Below are 21045 nucleotides of genomic sequence, written 5' to 3' on the forward strand. Positions count from 1 at the left end.
TATATATATATAGTATTTGTTGACAGGTTTCTTTGTCTAGTATAGATGTTCTTTGTTTTAGTCAACTATATTAAATAAACAAAACATGTAAAAAATAAATAAATAAAATGAAATAGTTCAGTTCCATTCTGCTGAGTTATTATCGAAAAGTTACACCTACTTTATAGACAAAGGGTAAAATTGGGGATCTTAAAATAGTGGTAAAAACTGAACTCTTTATTGCTATTGCGTCTAGCATTAAATATTTCTTAAGATCTGCAACCTATGCAAATTTTCCCATTAATATGATCGTACTTATTAGCTAAAAAACAATAAATTGTTGTGCAAATGTCATCTGGCATGTTAGTCATTTTCAAGACCACATGATGTCAGTAAAATTTTCTACACAATAACTAAGAGGTTTATATTAAGTGCTCCTCTCTCTGTAGTAGCAGCTAACAGTTTTTCAAAATATCTCAGAACTTCTTAATGAGATCATAAATCAAATCTAGTTATACTCCTCAAATTTACTTTCACGCTGAAAAGAAGAAAACACAAATGACATATTTTTCCAAGAACAATTTTATTATCTAATCTTTATCAGTCTGAGTATCAAAAAAGCTAGTTGCAACAGTTCAACACCATAAAATAATATATTTTGTTGCTCACTTTGGTTTAGGAGAAGCTTTCTGTTACTCAAAAAAAAAGAAAAGAAAAAAAAACATCATAAAAATTAAATAACAGTTAAATCTACATTCTATGTCTAAATTCAAAACCTGTTGGGCTTCATCATTAGCTTTCAGTTTTAGCAATTTTACAGCAGCCATCACACTGCCTTCACTAAAACCGAAAGAAGACATTTTTGGAAAAGTGTCACAATAAATGTTTTTGGTTCACAACAATGTGCTAAAGAAATACAATCTAAATCTGAATTTTCCCAAAGGAACCTAAGAATCATTCAGGTTAAAATTCAAGGTGGTTAAAAAGACACCAAAAACACTTTCTGGCGTCACAATAGAAAAATAACTGTGTGAAAACAAAATGCCTTTCTAGAATCCAAACTCAGCGGAAATCATATCATCTTTGAATACAACTCCTTTGTACAATGCAAATGAAAACCAAAGAAATCAACTAAATTAATAGACTGTAAGATCCTTTGGTTAGGATTATTTGTATTAAAAAGATATAAAAATCTGATTATGTTGCTCTTCACACAGAGGGTTTCCTTTATGATAGTCAGAATCTTTTTACTGCCACACCTGGACAGAAAATATAAAGGACAGAAGCAAAGTCTTCATCCTTACAACAGAGTTAATGAATGGCTGATGAACGATTCTCCCAGTTTAGAATAACTAAATCCACTCATCAGTGGCAGGACACACTGGATCTTTGGTCTTGTGTGTGTACTTTTCACCAGGTCATGCCGAGGATCAACTGTATAAAACAAGCTGCACCCATCTGAGGAAGCAGAACAACTCTTTGGATAATAGCATCGGCATCACCTCTGCATTTAGCAATTGGTCTAGAAGGCAAACGGAGCGAAAGGCTTGTGCTAAAGCTTTCACCAGAATAAAGCACTATTAACAACCACGCAGAGGAACCAGCACCATCGAAGGGAACATCTCTGGTGAGAACAATATTTTGGCAAACACATCCCAAAAGGACATCAGCTATATTTTTGGTTGCCTTATAGTTTCTAATGAAGCTCTTTGGGTGCAGTTTTTTCTTTTCTTCTTCTTGTCTTTGGATCTAACCATCTATAGCATGTAAAGCCCTTCCTATATTAAGGCCATGTTAAAGCTTTGAGTTCAGTGCACCAAAAATGCCAAACAATACCGTTTGATAAAGCTACAAATAGTTTGGCAAAATGTAATGCACTTTTCATGTTTTCCACAAAGACAAATGATGTGAAACTAAATTACTTTCAACCACATAGGCAGAAACTGAAATAAAACAAAGTCGACATGGAAATTAAGCTTTTTTTTCACTTTGTCCCCTGAGTGTGAGGTAATACTGCAGAACGTGTGGTAAAAGGAGGTAGTAATGTATATTCTTAAGAGTAAACTGAGGTAGATTATTAATCCAAAACGGCTCCATTATATCCTCCATCGTAGCAAACAAGTAAATATTAGAGATGCACCAAGAAAGAAATCAAAAATCCAATCTTTTTCCAATAAGTGAATCTTCAAGATTGGTGCGTCTCTAATAAATCTAATAAAATGTATCACAGTAAATTCTGACATTCTTTTCAAACATTCATCATGGGTGAGCTTTGGTTAGGACAGACAACACCAAACACGCAGACAGGTAGAAAGTTGTGTTAAAAAAAAAGAGGAAAAGAAATGTTTTAACAACATTCATACAAAATCCTGAGGTACGTTCAAAGCGAATCCACATTTCTTCCGTTTCAGCAGCTGGTTCCTGATTTCCCCTCTCCATCATGAAGTACTCAAGGGTCTCTCTTCTCAGGAAGCGAATGAGGTAGAAGTGGTGTAGCTTTGGCTGGTGGAGGGTGGAAACAGGCCTGGAGGGGTCAGGAGCAGGCGGCTTGGGGACGAGCCTTAAACCAGGAAGCTTCAGGAGCCAAGCGACGGGACGACTTCCCCTCTGGCTCCAGTTTGACAGACTGCTTAAGATTTGGACCGGCGGCACTGTGATCCGACTCCAAACGTGTTGCTCTGGAACTTTGGCAGGCCGACGAGTTGCTCGGTTCTTCATTGCTTTCCTCGTTGGAGTAGTGTCCGGAGTCGCCGGTTTCCTGGCTGCCCTCGCTGCTTTGAGAGCTCTCCGGGTGGAGCGGTCCGTAGATCATCTCCCGAGACGAAGCGGGCAGAGGAGCCGAGCCGAGCCGGTCGTCGTACCTCAGGACGGTTTTGCCAGTTTCGTACAAACAGGCTCTTGTCTCAGCCTAACGAGAGACAGTCAAACGTAAGAAATAATCAAAAGTAAGGGTGGGCATTTATTGTGAAAAGTTTCACAATAAAACTTTTTTGATTTATTGTTGTCCTGTTAAATTCTAAATAATGATGTTTTAAACCCCCCAAAACTGTCCGTATTGATTGTTAGTTTTACAATTAGGGATGCACCGATTGCAATTTTCTGGCTGATCGCTTATTACTATTGCTAACTTAAAACGTTCAGTCGACCTGATGACCGGTCTGTCGGTCAAACCTCTTTCACAGCAGAGCAAAAGAGGACAGTAGTTGATTTTTAGACCTTTGCTGAGGTAGATAAGATCAGGAGATAAGATCGGCTTCACATGCAAGGGTCAAAATTAAGGAAATCGGTGCCAATAAATCAACTGGCCGACAGTTACCTAAAAAAGAACTAGCAAAGAGTTTGTCACTTTTTATCATTATCACAACAGTACCTCCGAATATTGCAATAAAACCTGAAGTCCATTTCACCCACCTCTAATCGTAAAAACCTCTTTGAGGAAAATGTTGGAATGACGTTTGCACTTACATCATTTGCAGGTGGATTTCTCATCTCCTTCTTGAAAATCAGCCACTTATTGCTTTGAATCCTGCCGCCAGCTGAACTGCAGTTATTTACAACAATTTCAGATCCACCCTGAAAAAAAAAAGGAAAAAACTGTTGTTGTGCTTGACTAACAGGAGTGAAAAGTGTTTAGAAGTTCACTGTGTTCTGTTTTTTTTACCTTAGGATCTTCGATTTGATTACTGATCACAGGTAGAAGGGCCTCAACATTCTCCAAGCGGTAATTACCAGGAAGTGGCATGCCAGGATGTGGACCTTCAGCAGCTCTCACAGCAATCACCTTGGGACTGGCTGATTTTCTAAAAATCACAATAAAAATACACACATGAAGCATGTCTTCCAAAAGGAGTGTGGGTTTATTTTTAGCATTTTCAATAAATAAAATGAATTACCTTGGTCTGCCCTTGCTGATCAGGATTAAGGCACACATGGCGATGCAGGTTAAGGCGATGCTCACACCGACCATTATCCCCGTCACAGACCTCTGGTCGATGTGGTAGAGGCCATCAGAAAACTCTGGAAGGTGACATACACGGTGTTTCAGGTGGAACATTAGATTGTGTTAAAGAAATAAATGTGCTCTGCCTCTGATCCTGACCTGTTGTGTCTGAAAAACCGTCGGAGTGCCTGGGATTCTTGCTGCGGTGAAGGTGTCCATGCTTCGGCGTCAGCTCCACGACACTGGAGAACGGACCGTCGCCGACTTTGTTGGAGGCACAAATCTTCACCAGGTAGACGTTCCCAGGCTCAAGCTTCTCTAATAAGGCCATCGTATGAGTTCCTGCAATCAAAACAGAGTGAGAAGTTCATAAATGAACATCATAAGCAATAATAAAACTACATAAAAATGAAGCAAAACAACCTTTTAACCAAAAGGGTTTAATGTCTGTTGAACCATTTTTGTGTTTATTAGGCCATGTGTTCTGGAACGACCCGGTTTACTGCTACAACCCACCAGATTTCTGTTTAAAATGTCCCAGTAACTCAAACAGCTCACGATGCCATAAACTCTAACAAGCTTCCCAGCAGGGCAGAAACGGTTAATCAGAATAATTGATTATTGGAATAATCGTCAACCAATTTAGCATTGGGATAACCATTAACTGGAGTATACAGTCTCAGAAAAAGGCCAATTTATGAAATAGCAACACACTCAAAGCAGCAATTAAGACAAACCTGCACAATAAATACATATATTTTTATATTAAGATTAAAAAAACTATTCAAATAACATAATTTCAGACTTACTGGGTTCATATTCTGCAAAAAAAAAAACTCAGATGAAGCACCATTTCTGTCTAATTATTATTCAGTTAATCTATAAATAACCAACAGATCAGCCCTTCACTGCAGAATGGGCTGAGCATTTCACATGTTGATGGTAAAAGTATTTTTTTAGCTGAAGATGCATCCTTTGCCACAAATGATCAAGCACGCACTAAAAATGTTGTGTTATTACATTTTGGGTAATAAAATGTTTATTTTCTTAATTAAAGGAATTTAATTATTTGGTTTTTTATGTGTTTCTCATATTGTTTAAAACAAGTTTAAGTGGTTGAATAAAAATCTGCAGAATGTGGAAATTATCTGATAAATCGATTAATTGAAATGATCTATTCAGTGCATAACCAGCTATAAAGGCCTGCTCACCCTCTCTCTGTATTCTTTGCCAGTGTCCAGACATCCACGCTTGCTGTGAAGCGTATAAAATGGTGTAATGTGTAACCACCAAGTTTGGCTCAGTGGGCTCCGTCCAGGACACCAGAGCGGTGTCGTCCTCAATCAGAGTAACTCGGACTCCAGCGGGAGGGCGGCTAGGTGCTGCACAAAGAGCAAAGAAGATCCTTACAGCCCATCATTACTGAGAAATTTAATAACAGCTCCTCACGACAGGATTGTAGCAAAACAATGCTGCATTTGTATGTTTAATTAATTACCTGCTGGCAGAGTCTGGTGGTAAACAACAGAGCTCCAGGAACTCGACATCTGATCCACATGGAGGCGCACGACGAACTCATATCGAGTGTTTGGAATCAGATCCTGGACCATGACACTCTGCTTGGTACTGTGAAGACAAACAATTGGCAGGTGATCATCTCTAGCACATTATTAATTACGTTTTAAGGAAATATGACATGTATTTCTTCTACGGCTGAAACGATTCATCAGATTAATCGCAACAAAATGATTTAGTAACCAATTAATCGTTAATGAGAATATGCAAACTAAAATAAAGTGGGGCTTGCTGAAAGAGCAACATATTCTGAGCAGTAATTACAAGAAAACTGTGCAAAAAATAAATACGCTTTGCATTTAAGATAAAAAAAACAAAAAAAACAAGTTTTGTCTGTAAATATGTTCTATCCAAAATTCCTGAAGTGTCATTTTAGCTTCAAATTCTGTTGAAAAGATCTGGCATTAAGCACCTTTTGCTGCCCATTTATTAATCGGTTAAACCAAAAATAATAAACAGATTGACGTATACTTTGCTACAAATAATTAAGTGTACACACAAAAATGAGGTTATTCCAGTTTAAGTAATAAAATATACATACACTTTTTAAAAAAAGGAAGTTAAATTAATTGATAACTGAAATAATCGTTTGTTGCAGCCCTAATTTTTTCAGCCAAGACAGTCTTACGTTTGTATGTAGCGGATAGCGGAGACATTGTGTGTGCCCACAGGTGTGCAGCGGACTGTGTAGCTAACAGCCTTTCCGGAGGAGAAAGCAGGCCGACTCCACCGAAGGGACATCATGGATGAATTGCTGGTCAAGACGGTGACTTGATGTGGAGGGGGAGGAGCTGCTGACGTCTGGTCTCTGGCCGCTGAGTGATTCAAACAGAAACCGCATTTAATTAAACAAAAAAGTCTCAAAGAGAGTTGTTATCTAAACGGTTTTACTTACAAACACATCCTGGAGTGCTAATTGTTCGGTCTGTCTGATAACCATCTCCAACTTTGCTGATAGACAGAATTTTGACGTGGTATTTTCTCCTTGGATCTGAAATACAAACCAAAAAGAATAGCTAAGTCTACCAGATAAAAGCCCAGCGTTGCCAAGACAACAACAATGAAGCCTTTGTGCAAAAAAAGGTGAAAGCCCATCGAATTACTAACAAGCAGCAGAGCAACATAAAGAAGACGGACACAAGAAAATTAAGCTGAAAAAGTAAGAGACCACACGATTTAGCAGGTCATTAAGTGGCCATGAATGGACAATACGTGGCCTCCTTTGTTAGCCCAACCTCTCATTTGTCATGTGCTGCTCTTTGAGACGAGCATGAGAAAGATCAGAGAGCCAAAAGCTCCACCAATGACAGTCACATGCCTAGAAATGTGTAACAAAAAATCATAAAATGTCACAGGAAGAGCAATGGATGAAGACATGGGATCCACAACAGTAAAGGAAGTATACATAACAGGCTTGAAAAACGTGTTTCAACTTGAAAAACTACCAGACCTTAAATCAGGACGCTTTAAAGAGCACTGGGTTTGTTTTATGCCTCTAGTGTGAAAGGTCAGCCTGAAGGTATTGACCAATGACAGCAGAGTGTCCAGGCCTGTATGAGGGCTGGGCCGTGGGCAGCGTTCAGCTGCTGGGATCCTGGGCCCATGGGACTTCAGGGGGTTTTATTGGGGTCACCGAGCCAGGCCAACACGGAACAGAAGGAATCTGGGCGTAAGGTTGTGGGATAGGAGGTGGGCCCCTTTTGTTCCCTTCTTTCCCATTCTCTCCCCCCTCTTCCACTGGCCTTGTATTACAGCATTAAACTTGATGCAACAGCACAGAGGAACCATACAAATAGATTTATTAAATATGAAACAAAAGACTACTGATAAAAGATTATCTAATACTTTCTACAATTTAATGAAAATGTACTGGTGTGGTCAGAACTGAGCAGTGCCTGTGAAGGGATTCTGCAGGTTTCACCAACTCAAATTTAAGAACTTTTTCAGACCCTTATGAACAGGATTTTAGTCCTGTATCTCCATAGAAACATCATCCATCCAACAGGAACTAAATCTGCACAAACTCATGATAGATGCAAAAAAAAGTCATCTAGCTAGATAGTTAGCAAAGGTTTATTAGCCTTAACCATCTTGAGTCACAGAATACAAAGAAGATGTCTGAGTGTGAAAAGCCCACTGAAGAAAAACATACAGCAAAATTAAGAGACCACTGCAAAATCATCAGTTTCTCTCATTTTACTTTCTATAGCCATATGTTTGAGTGAAATGAACATTGTTCTTTTATTCTATGAACTACTGACAACACGTCTCTGAAATTTAGTATTTATGAAGAAAATGAGAAATGATAAAATAAGGAAAAAGATGCAGTGCTTTCAGACCGCGAATAATGCAAATAAAAATAGTTCATATTCATTTAGAAACAACAATAATGATGTTTTAACTCAGAAAGAGTTCAGAAATCAGTATTTGGTGAAAAAACCAGGAGGTTTTCAGTGGGCTCTTCATTTTTCCAGAGCTGTATGGGATTAAGTAGCTCCTGCCAAGACTAAATTTAAGACCTGCGATTAATAAGCCCAACTCACTTTTTAAGACATTTCAAAGCCTTAATTTTTGCTTTTAAGACTTCTTACGAATGCACAGATTCCCTGATATATTCAGATTTAAGGAAAACAAACTGCAGTTTGTGTCTTATTTTTTCTCTTAGTCTAGTTCTGGTTGATGTATATGGAGAAGCTGCTGGTTATTTACATGAACAGCACAGATGACCAGTGGGGGCAGGGAGCTAAAGTCAAGTCTGCTGTCTCATGGCTAGAGGTCAGCGGCTCGGTCCAGCTCTGTTCCATCCCAGGGGTCTTTGTTTGCATCCAGCTGAAGGGAGGTGGTGGCACTGGTCCTAACAGAGCAGATCTGGCCCAGGACAGAACACAATGGCTGTGCATAATTAAGCAAACCTGGGGATGGGAATCGGTGGTGGGAGGGACATCTGGTTACTGACCTCTAACCCTGTGAGCCTGATTTCACACAACACTAAAGCAAAACTGGGGGAAGTCTACCGGTTAGACAAGAGAGGTCAGCCCATATTGATCAGGACAGGGGCCCAGTATGCAAATGCAGCATCCAACTGCCCACTGAATCAAATTAGGTCATGCAAAAAAAGATCCATCTAAGAGAGAATACATCGGCCACTCTCCGTTTAATTGACAGAGAGTCACAAAAAGAAGCTAAATCCAGCCTGTGTCGCTACTCACCAAGGCCACCGATGGTGTGGATGTAGGTCTGGGCCTGCAGCAGGATGCTCGGCTGCTCCGGCTGGCCTTCCTCATGGTAACACAGCCGGAAACCCAGAACCACCACTGGATCAGGGGAGGTGTGCCAACGGGCTCTAACGGAGGTGCAGTTAAGTGCCTCAAGCTGCAAAACGGGGGCTGGAGGCACTAAGAGGGGGCAGACAGAGGAAACACGAGATCAGCTGTAGATTTTAACAAAGCTCCAAGAAAAAAAGCTAAAAGAATCAAAAACAACAAGGGAGAGCTGGACGATGTGGCTTATAAATGAAATCAGATTTTTTTCATCAACTGGCAGAAAATACATATATTTAAAAAGTGGATTATATCTCAATCATCCCTTCTGTGAGTGGACGACAGAGCATTAGGATAATTTCTTTTTTTCCAATTACCAGAATATAGTCATAGGATAAAGACACAATTTTACCAGAACATCTTGAAATTACAAGAAAATGTTGCATTATAAGAAAAAAAAACTTTTAGTTATCAAAATAAACTCAGTTGTTTCAAAGTCCTGCTACTGATAACAATTTGATGCTGATGTGTTAAAAGATGATGCATTTCCTTATTTGTAAAACTGATATCAGTTTAATATAATTTCACAAGATGCTCAACATTTCTTATTTTAGTTTTTTGTTATTTTACATGTTGGATTTATCATAAAATTACTACTTTATTCTCCTAATATCACAACTTTATTCTAATTATTGTTGTATTATTATGACTTTATTGTCATTTGGACTTGAAAGTCCAATTCAAAGTCACTCAAAGTCCAAATAAACAAAAGTTGTAAAACGCGCTTGCCAAACAAGGTGGGGTTCTGGGTGCAGTGAACTATTCACCAATCAACTAAGAAGGGAATTGGTAAAAAAAAAAAAAACCCAAAAAACTTCAAAAACCAAAAATTTGAATACAAGACTGGGAGTGAGCAAAATGACTGAACTCATTTCTGTGGTACTGCACTTTACCAAAATACAAAAACTAGCTAATATCAATATATATACATATAACAAGAACTGTTTTGGATAAAATTCTACTTTGCAGGACAAAAACTTCACCCATCCCAGCAGGTCATTAAAATGGGTAATTCTTTCCCTCTCATAGAGGCCTAAGGCAGCTCTCTTTATGATCCGTGACAGAGGCCACTCTAACATCCCTGACAGCGCGGGGGCCAAAGGTTTGTGGGGAACCAACACAAAGAGTATGGGACAATGCTACAAGAGCAAACTAATCATATGCCAAACACCAGGCAGGACGTCTGGGGAACCTCCTGGTTTTCCAAGACCAGAGAGGCAGAAACATCACAAAGGAAAAATACAGCAAGCTTCGTATAAGATATCTCCCTTTGAGTTCAAGAGTTCAAATTTGAATACTTTCTTGATTAGGAACATAAGCAAAGCTGTTATATAAAGCCATAAAAGGTGAACCAATTTAACATTTTAGTCTGTCTTTCGGCAGGATTACCTTTCCTGCTCGAGATCTTCGGTGTACGATGTGAGGTCCACGCTGAGGGCTCACACCAACCCACACGTGTGGCTGCGGCAATCCGGAGCAGGTAAATAGTGTCAGGCCGCAGGCCCTCCAGCAGGTATTCGGTGCCGTTCTGTGGTAGATCCACATTTACGACGGTGTCGTCCACAGCCGTGCGATAGGAGAGTCTGTAGGCCAACACTCGCCCGCGGCTGATCTTGGCAGGTAGAGGCTGCCAGCTCACCTGGATGTCGGTTGAACTGTGGCTGGTCAGCGTGAGCTCCGGAGTACGCAGAGGTACTGCAAACACGACGGACATCAGTTTGTAAAGCTTCAGACTCAATCATCACAGGCGTGTCGCTCAACAGCTGCAGCGATTTGTTGCTAAAAATCTCAGAACGTGCTCACCGTCTTCCAGAGTGTGCTGACTGACTTGGTCGGACATGCGACTTGCTCCCATCGGCATGTAAGCCACGATGTAAAAGCTGTAGTTTCGGGCGGGTTCGAGGTCATCAACGATGTAGCTGGTCGTGTCGTTGCCAATGACAACCTGATACTCTTCGTTGTTCAGACCTGAAATACAATAAGTTGTACAGTATGTGAGCAAACAGGTTGAAGTTATGACTTGCAGCTTTTAAAAAAGACAACATTTCCAATGGAGATCCTCAGAAATACTTCATAAACTGCTAAAACTTTTTAAACAATTTGCATGCTTGTCCTTATAGAGTTGCTGTGTAATAAACATAGAGCAGTATGTGAAATATCTAGGGCTGCAAACTAATGATTACTGTAGTAATCGATTATTCAGACGATTAATCAATTACCTGGATAAAAGTGGCACATTCTGTATAAAGCCTTTTTTAAAACAATATTCAAAATACATTAAAAGATACAAATAAATAATTCAGTTCCCTTTTTAAATAAGTAAATAAACATTTTATTGCCTAAAAATGCAACAACGTAGCATTCCTTTTCTTATCATTTGTAGATTAATTAATAAATATTTGCATTAACCGATTAATAATTGGATAGCAAAAGGTGATTAATAGGAGATTTTGTGTTTTTTTACAGAATGTGAACCAGGTGTAGCTAAAACTATTCCACTTGGAATTCTGTGTAAAACATATTTACAGACAAGGTTCCTTTCATCTCAAGTGCAAAATGTTTTATTTTTGTGCAGTTTTGGCTTTATTGCTCCTCTAAATATGTTGTTCTTTCAGCAAATGGCCTGTTTGGTTTTGAGTCTGCATTCTCCGGTTAACAGTTAATTGATTACTAAATTCAATAACCGATTAATCACGATTAATGCAATTGATCGTTTCAGCCCTAGAAATATCATCCTACATTTGCAGTTAGCAAAAAAGTATGAGATGTTTGGAGGCAACGCCGTCCATTTAGGGGAGCTCAGAATGAGCCGTGGGAGCAGACAATACGTCGACTAAGCCTGTTGTTATTTAAGTGAAGTTGCCATTCTGAGTCCTCCTTGACCTTTGCCCTGTGCAGCCCAAACAGATGGTCCTCCACAGACACAACTAGTCACACATAGCGGTGGTCAATTTCACTACAGCTGAATGTGATCTCGCAACTTTTCACACTTTCGCCCCTCACAGTACAGGACTACCGTCTTTATCTCCGTCTCACCTTCGGCCTTCATGTAGTGGATGGAGTAGGCGATCACTTTGTCTGCATTGTACAGCGGTCTGTCCCAGGCCAGTAAGATGGCAGAGCTGGAAATGGTTTCGGCATGGATGTTCCTCGGTGCGCTGGGCCTGTCCTCAGACATGACGACAATGAGGCGAGCCAAGGACAGCACAGAACCCTGTTCGTTCTCTGCCATGCACTGATAGATGGCGTCATCTTCAGGGATAATCTGGGTGATCACCAGTTTACTGTGAATAAAAAAATAAACACGAGAAAAATCAGAAAGAAATAGTGTATTTATCTTTGTGTGGACCCCCCGACTGTAGCTCAATAAAATTTGACTCTCCAGTGGGAAATTTTTATAATCTTTTAACACAAGAATTTAATACATCACACATTTAATTCTGCTCTAATGGAAAGTGTTGAGCACAAAGAAAGCCATGTTTTCTTACAATTTTTATTTCATCATAAGTAGCTATAAACATCCCTTACTTAAAACAGAGACTTTTTTTGGATTTTTCGTTGCTGGGAATAGACTAAAAGATTTTGTCGATCAAATAAACCAAAAAGTTATGAAACTGTCCACCTTTTCTTATGACAGAAAAAGTCATCATTGTCATTTTGTTTCATTAAAACATTGCATGTTTTCAAGTCAGAAAAACAATATGGCTCGTGCATATTTTTAACTTTGGGATTGTGGCTCATGTTGCAAAAAGTTAAGACACCCCTGGATGAAAGCATCTGACCGTCTCAGTGCAACACACCTGTTGTACATCTTTATTCTCCCGTTTAGGTGAACCTCTTCCCCGTTCTTCAGCCAGCGGATGCGTGGCAAGGGAACACCCTCTGCCTGGCACATTAAGCGGGCCGTGCCAGCTCGTGGGCGAGTCTGACTCTCAGGTCTCTCAACGATGGACGGCGGCACTGAAACAGATCAGAAAACTAATGAAAACTGTCTAATTCTTACCATCTATCCAATAACTCTGCTTGTAAGGCAGATTTTATGTGAATTCACAAGAAATAGGTTAATATGTTCCATTATATTATGGCTTATGCAGCATTGCAGTTGAGTAATAAGTTAGATTTACTTGAGTAGCTTTTTTGAAAAAAAAAAGTACTTCTAGGAGTATTTTTGCTATGCTGTACATAGCAATGTGCCTCATCAACCAAAGAGATAATGATACCTAGAACTGTGAGGTTGGCTGCAGCAGTCGTGTGGTTGCGTGTTCCAGGCGTGGTGGCCCTGCAGAGGTAGACTCCACTGTGCTTCGCGTTGACATCAGTGATAACCAAATTCCCATTTCCCAATACTTTGGCATTGTAAACATCTATGGGTTTACTGTCGGCTCGGCTCCAGGAGATGATGGGTGAGGGGTTGCCTGTGGCCACACACTCCAGAACCACAGTGTGGTGAAGGGACACTGTTACGTTTTGAGGTCCAGCAATGATTCGGGGCCTCTGGTGTGGTTTACGGCCCCCGTCTTTATTAAAAAGTAGAAATGTTGACATTAAATTACCTGTCCTCTATCTGGAAGTTCTGGTAATGCAATTACTGTACCTTTGTGCACCGTCAGTGTGGCTTCTCTGCTTTTTAAACGGCTGCCGATGTTAGTAGCAACACATCGATACTTTCCAGCATCTTCCAGTCGAACGTTGTGAATCTGAAGAACTCCATTCAGCAAAACCGTAAGTCTGGAAAGACGAGAAAGTAAAATGAGGGTCAAACAAGAGAAACTAGAGGAGCATGTTGCAGTGAAAAGAAGATCAGTGTTATGCATGAACCTGTCTGTCTGTAAAGGCAGTGTGCTTTGGTTAAACTCCCAGGTGATGGTGGCAGGAGGACTGGAAGTGACAGCGCAGGAGAACCGAGCCACAGAACCTTCAGATGCCACCATGGACACGGGATGCGACTCAAACTCTGTGATACCTGCGAAAACAACAAAGAGATGTTTCACCATCAAATAACAACAATAAAACAAATCTCACACTCGCTGTAATTTTCAAAATGTGCAATACTTTGTTTGTGCAAGCCATGGCTAGAAGTTGATGGATGTTCTGATCTTATGAGAGAAATTGATCTCTTTAGGACGCCACCTGCTTTTGTGGAGATGAGGAACAGTTTCCCCATGGTGACTAGCTGGCTAATCAATGGATCAATTGAAGAGTGACAGTGAATGATGCATCATTATAGATAAAAACTAATCAATCCACTTTGCTTAAAAAGCATTACAAGCAGCTACATTAAGCAATATTGAATTTCTTATATGGATAGTTTTCCACCTTCCATCTTTTCAAACTTATTTACAGGCTACGTAGATGGAAGGCAACGCTGCCTTTTCCTTTTGAAATCACATTTTTGTTTGGCGGGGAACACTCTTTATAGAGAGAAAATGCTTTCTCTTTTTATTTTTATTTTCTTACTTTACTGCCATGTTAATATTTCAGATCCTATCTGAGACCTGTAGAGTCTGGATGGCATGAACTTAATCAGGATAATCTATAGTTTTTACTGAAATATATCTAGAATTTAAATGAAAAACAAAGAAAACTTCAAATCTAAAATGTATTTGTAAACTGAGTAAAGGTTAATCAGTTGTTTGCTGTAAATCTTACATGTCATGCAGCTCAATTGTTGCTCAAACATTTTCAAAAAAGGTTTTCACTAAAATATTTACCCTCAGTGCTGCTAAACATTACATCTTAATTGCAATCATATTTTGAAAAAAATATACAACCTTTTTTGATGATCTGTTGGAACTAAAATTGGCAAAATGGTTCAAATAGTGAAACTAACAAACCCAGTCACTTACATCAGTTTTTGGAGTTTGCAATTGTCAGTATTATTATTTTTTTCCCAATTAAACAATCAATAATTTGATAATTGCCCATTCCCACTCTTGTTTCTGCATTAAATGAGATTTTGAAAATTCTGTATTTAATTTTATTTTTTTAAAACAAGTCATAATAATCCAACCTTAAAACTTTTGAAAACGGTTTCAGGTGAACTACAGCTAGGACAGTTTGAAAGTCATATTTTGTTAATGCACGTCCAAAAAAGTCCCTCAGCAGCCACAAGAGAAAAGCAACCCCCAATCTACATTTTAGTGGATCACCTCAATACAATATGATCAATGGCCTTCATTCATTAAGGTGATAAGTTCCTCCCCTCCCCCTTCACTCAAAGAGAGAAAGTCAATATTATGTTATAGAAGATCAATACTCTTGTTTTCTCACTGAAAATCCACATTTAAACCCCAAGCTTTCAGATAGCAAAACTACAGAGCACTGCTTTAATTTAGGATTTAATATGAGACAAAATAAATGTTAATCCTGCTCATGAGTGGAAGTAAAACCTAAGATCTGAGCCTTGTATTGATTGATTTGACAGTATTTCTTCCATATTTGTAAAAAATTAAATTAAATTCTTATTAACAAACAAGAGCAGAAAACCGAGACAAACAGCCTGGGATTCTTCCTAATCAAAACTTGAATGATTACAAAGTCCACCGTAAGTAATAGAAAATTAAAAATGATATGCAGCTGACCAACTGGGACTAGGGATGCAGGTGATGGGTGGGTCCTAACTGCTAATTTGGTCACTTCTGTTGAAGAGAACAAATCAATGTCTAGGTTGAGCAGCACAAAGGCTTCCCTGAAAAGGTCAAAGTTCACCTCAACCCCCAATCCACTCAATTTTACCTCAAACTGGTGCCAGTTGGAAGATGGTTATGATTGGCCCAGAAATTGGTCCTGACTTGAGTGTTATCAATATTGTTCCAACATTTTACAGCTTGTGATAAGGTACTGGTAAATCAGACATGCAATGCATTTAGCTGCTGTTTTTGTGCATGTCCAATGATATTATGCTGATCTAACATCTTAAACGTGGAAAACCATTCAGAGGACAACTCTACCTGGATGCAAAAACTGTTTAAAGAAGCCTAAACTTCTTATCTTACTGTGGAGAGTCAGGCCCCTTCGTTCCCATGACAAACTGGCCTTCCTTTAACAAAAGCACCGACCTTGACAGGGCAACAGAGGGCCTGATCCGGTGAAAAGGACTGAAGGGTGGGAGGGACAACAGAGGGGGGGCTCCCCAGCCACAGCAGGCCTGTGACATCACAAAGCCTTTCCAGCGCTGACCCCCGACCCCTGGGACCTCTGGACAGAAGGGGAGCGCAGAGTAGTCCCATCCTCCACTCTCCCACTACAGCTGACCGACAACCTTTAACCTTTTCACTGAATGAGAATGGCTCAAACTTGAATTTGGTATTATTTTTTGGTCAATATACCAAAAACTGAAAAAGTTTTTTTGTTGCTATGTAAAAAATTGTGAGAATTAATAAAAACTACATATATACACACACATCTTTTTCTCTTCCCTGGCTCATTGATGCATATCTATGTTCTGAAGAACATTGATATGCATGCTGGTATATTATACCAACATGCATGCTTTTTCCCATAATTAATTAAACAGTTTTTAGAATGTAGAGCATTGGGACATTTTTCTAAAATGTGGCAAATCAGTTCGCTGAATCTAGTCTCCATGACAGCAGCCATGGGATATCTTCTCCCTTACACTCTTGAAAAGTGTGCACGGTAGAGCAGGCTCATTGAATAGGCGCAGCTGTCTTGTCCACTGATATGTGGACAAACAAACCCCCCGAAATCTAGTCTTTTCTTGTGGACCAGTCAGGGGCACTCCGAACAAAAGCTGAAAGGCAAATGTCCATTCACAAATTCCTCAGTGTTGCAAGCCATTCTGCTGTTACAAAGAACCATAGCCTGCAACAATCCCACACAGATTTAAACTCTAATATTGAAATAGTTTTGCACTTTTTACTGATTTTTATCATTACAATCAAACACAGGGTAAGTAGTGCTCTTCTTCAGAAAAAAACAGTGAGAGGACACAAGCTATGGGCTGTCTATTAATAGAGCATTTATGAGCTTTAGGATGAACTCCCCTTCTATACTTAACAAGCTCTTAAATGCTCCTATAAATGACCTAACATGATGGAAGCTTTGGTTTTAAATGTTTTGCTACAAAATGTAAAAAAGAGGGGTACATCTGCTTCCCATCTTCAAGTTTATAATCCATGCACTTCAACCCTGATGCTTAAAGATCAGCAAAGATGAGTGCAAACAACCACTAAATGTTTTTTTGTTTTTTTTTTACTTTCAATACTCACTTGCGATAGTCAGACGTGATCTTTGGCTTAGGATAGCTCCATATTTGTTTTGGGAGAGGCACTGGTAGAATCCTTCATCTGAATCCTCCTTGGTATGCTTTATCTTTGGTATGGACAAGGAGCCGTTAGGCAGAAACCTTAAGTGTTCACTTTCTGCCAACTTAACTCCATTTTTGAGCCACTTGATGGTGACTGGAGGCTGTCCATGAGCCTGGCAGTCCAACACAGCAGAATCCTTTGGTAGTACTGTAACATCACTGGGCTCAGTGATGAAGGACAGCTCACTAAAGCATAAAACACCTAAGGGAAAGAGAATGAGAACATTAGCAAAAAGAAAAAAAAAGAATAAAGAATAAAGGCATCACAAACAAGACCATTCAGAGATTTAGATTCAATTAGTTCATGTTAAGGCATAATTACCATGTAGTAGCTTTAGAAAACAATACCGTATATAATTAATATTTGCATATTGTTTGTTTCACACATTTATTTAAATACAAATTGACACTAATACTACTAGTATTCACCATAATAATACGTTATCATAAATAAGCTAAAATTGAACTTTCCCAGAATAATAAAACTTTGTTCAATTTAAATAAAATCAAAGCTTCCATATTTCTTTTAGTCAGAACAATTTCCCATCTTTAGAGAAACATGACATACGGTTACGTCGATAAAGGAAGCAAACAAAACCAATTAAACTTCAAACAAGATCCGCACAAGTTAGCTGTAAAACAGCGTTAATGATGCAATAAAAAAAAACACAACTTACCCGATAAAGGGAGAAACAAAACAAATATAAGCCACCGCTGGCCGGACTTCAACTTGAACTTCGCCATTTATCCAGATATTTGGGTCATTTTCTCCCCTTGGAGAGCCGTCGGTCGCCCGCGTGCGGTCCGGTGCTCCGCTCTATCCCTTCTGCCAACAGCGGAGCACCAACGGCTCTGATGGGGGAGAACCGGAGGATGGCCCCGCCCTCTCGCACATGCGCAGGAGATTCAAAACAGAGGCAAGAGGGATTCCACATGGATCCGTCAGATAGATAGATAGATAGATAGATAGATAGATAGATAGATAGATAGATAGATAGATAGATAGATAGATAGATAGATAGATAGATAGATAGATAGANAGATAGATAGATAGATAGATAGATAGATAGATAGATAGATAGATAGATAGATAGATAGATAGATAGATAGATAGATAGATAGATAGATAGATAGAGATCTGTTAGAAGATTTAAACTGCTAGTTAAGATAAATTCCTTCCATCAAACATGAGCAAAAAAAGAATTGCAAAATTGTAGTTTCTAGTGTGCAACACTGATATGGAAACAGCTTAAAGGATGACACTTTTTCCTTCAATGAGCTTTTTGTTGGTCATATTACAACATACTTTTAATATCATTATACATTTGTTAGTAAAAACAAGCAAACATCACTTCAGAGGGTCTTTAAAAGTTTACAAAAGATTATTGGTATTTTAAAACAATATTTGGGGCTTTGACTTGTTTTTAAACATTGTTATCCATTGGTACTGTGTGACCAGCTGAAGGGTACTGTATCAATAATTACTCATTGACATTTCCAAATGTAAAATTTAGAAATGTTGCAAAAAAGGCTAGATGTTTAAGAGAAAAAGTAAAAAGGTTTCCTACAGCCTGGTCTGAAACTCTAATAATGTATAAATTAGTCAAACATTAATTTGCACTTTTGAGGATTTTGGCTTCAATAAATCATACTCAAAATTGTGCAGCCTCTTTTAGAGAAGCTGGTGGAGTAGCATATTAGCAAGGATACGTGCCAACAGTGCGGTTCTCAAACTGGGGGCACAGGTACCATTGCTGGCACTTGAATTGTATTTAGCAGTACTTAAAGTGAAGATTTAGTATGGTCTGTTTAAATATTGGTATAACCAGTTAAAAAGAGAGCTTGTTCATGCACACAGATTTTTTTTTTCTGTGTGCAAAATCCAATAAATAAATAAATATGTGTTACATGTACCTCCAGTGTCAAAACTTGGACATGGGAATGACATCTTTGCTAGTTTTTCATCTGAATAACCAGGCTGGCTACAGTTTCAAAGACTACAGCAACAAGCTCACCAACATAAATGTGCAGTCCTACTATTTTTGAGTGACTTAATGATATACAAACTGACAAAAACACGAATAAACTGTTAATTTCTACAAAGACATGTATCTGATGTAAACATGTGGCAGCCATATTAGATTTTGAGGTTAAGGTTATTAAAAAAGAAAAAAAAAGAAGACATTCAACTTTCAGGGGTGTTTTTCCATCTTGATTTAATCACTATCTGCTGTTACCAAGGCTTCATTTCAGATGATTGTTTTTATTATTAGGTACTTGAAAACACAAACTAACAGGCTGCATAGAATCATACAGAAGATCAAGCATTTATTTGTTGTTGTTTGACCTAAATGCCATAGGAGCATACCTACTTTAAGTGCATAAAGAAAGTAAAATGTAACTTTTTGCTTTATTAGATCCAGTACTCCAATTTTTCCAAATAATTTGTGTGCATCCTAATCCGTTTTGATAACTCAAGTACCTGTCATGTTATACCATGCAGCCATTGGCCAAACTGAACTGGAATGGATTGAATTTTTGAACATAAATCTGAAATGCCTTCTATAGTAAGGAGTGTGTAGTGTGTTACAGATATTACCAATAAAGCTGCTCACATAAATATCTGATTTTGAGTCACGCAGCACATAGCTTGATTAGATTGTGATCTCCATCTTGTAGATTTTTTGCACATCTAATTTCAGTGAGCAAAGTGAATTATCAGCTACAAGAACATAAAAAGGTCTGCATCGCATCTGCTCGCCTATGCTGCACAACCTGGTAATTATGAAGAAATATTGATAGCTGCAGGTCAGCTGCTTAATGAATTCAGATATTGATCCAGCGACCGTGCCTTTTGACAATGACCCTCCTCTTTCAGAGGCCTCATTCAGCAGCATTACAATGGGAACCAGCTGGGAGCTCAGCCATGCTGCGTCAGCAAAACACCAGCACACTGCTACAGGTAAATAAAGTCCTCACTCCCAGACCTCATATTACATATACCACACTGCTGTTGTCAAAAATATCCCCAAATTTTTTGGACAGATTGTAGCTTCAGGCCTGTATGTCCAAGATCCAATATGCAATCAAATGAGAAGACCAGAGTTTAATTATATATTGATTAGAGCGGGGTATTGATTTAATCATTCTAAGCCTTATAGTTATAATTTAAGGCTCCAAAACTGGTTGTCAGGGTGATAGCATTTGTTAATGTGCTTTGTCAGTGGTTAAGACTTTGTGATGATTTTGTCAAAGATTTTATACTTAGCCACCTGATTCAGCTGCACATACAGCTCTGGAAAAAATTAAAATACCACTTTTAATTATCAGTTTCTCTGAATTTACATTTTATAGCTGTATGTTTGAGTAAAATGAACATTGTTCTTTTCTTTTATGATTTTTTTTATGACCTACTGACATGTCTCCAGAATTACAAGCAGAAATTTTGTATTTTTTTGCAAAAAATGAGAAAAGGTCAAAATAAAGAAAAAGATGCAGTGCTTTCAGACCTTAATGCAAAGAAAACAAGTTCATGTTCCTTTAGAAACAATACTAATGTTTTACATCAGCAAGAGATCAGAAATCCAAATGTGGTGGAATAACCAGGTTTTAAATGGGGTTCACTGCAGTGGGCTCTTCCACAGCTGTATGTTGTTTTATTCTGTTTTTGACTCAGAAAACAGCACATGTCTTTGTAGTTGCTTTACCTCACAACTAGATTGTGCGATTATTGACACAGAAATAAGAAAATTTGACAAAGCCATAAAATTTCCCTGAATCAGGTGGCTAAACCTCGGCCGAGGTCCACATGGCAGAAGGTCCGGCTGTTCGGCCACAATCAATAGGGTTAAGCTCATTAGCATGTTATGAATACCGCAAGGCCCTGGGAAAGCAGAGCAGAG

At 38.8% G+C, this 21045-nt stretch overlaps 1 protein-coding gene across 1 annotated transcript; it reads right to left on the reverse strand.

Moving 5' to 3' along the window:
• Window positions 1-543: 543 nt before the first annotated feature.
• LOC103466451 (protogenin B-like) lies at window positions 544-18017 on the reverse strand. The gene is made up of 19 exons (XM_008412017.2): window positions 17821-18017; window positions 17046-17345; window positions 13633-13777; window positions 13409-13542; window positions 13035-13331; window positions 12615-12774; window positions 11851-12098; window positions 10618-10782; window positions 10204-10509; window positions 8704-8889; window positions 6390-6485; window positions 6123-6309; window positions 5418-5545; window positions 5131-5301; window positions 4079-4261; window positions 3873-3996; window positions 3641-3779; window positions 3445-3552; window positions 544-2887 (listed from the first exon to the last, which is right to left on the reverse strand). Exons 1-19 carry the CDS (start codon window positions 17885-17887, stop codon window positions 2513-2515), a joined length of 3519 nt encoding a protein of 1172 aa, XP_008410239.1. The 5' UTR covers window positions 17888-18017; the 3' UTR covers window positions 544-2512.
• Window positions 18018-21045: the final 3028 nt, after the last annotated feature.

Source organism: Poecilia reticulata, linkage group LG6, assembly GCF_000633615.1.
Source record: "Poecilia reticulata strain Guanapo linkage group LG6, Guppy_female_1.0+MT, whole genome shotgun sequence".
Taxonomy (NCBI): domain Eukaryota; kingdom Metazoa; phylum Chordata; class Actinopteri; order Cyprinodontiformes; family Poeciliidae; genus Poecilia; species Poecilia reticulata.

Coding starts and splice junctions, on each gene's coding strand:
- LOC103466451 (XM_008412017.2), bottom strand. CDS start 17,887: ATGGCGAAGTTCAAGTTGAAGTCCGGCCAGCGGTGGCTTATATTTGTT. Junction 5,546..6,122: donor GCTATCCGCTACATACAAAC/GTAAGACTGTCT, acceptor TTGTCTTCACAG/TACCAAGCAGAGTGTCATGG. Junction 4,262..5,130: donor GCAAAGAATACAGAGAGAGG/GTGAGCAGGCCT, acceptor TTTTGATTGCAG/GAACTCATACGATGGCCTTA.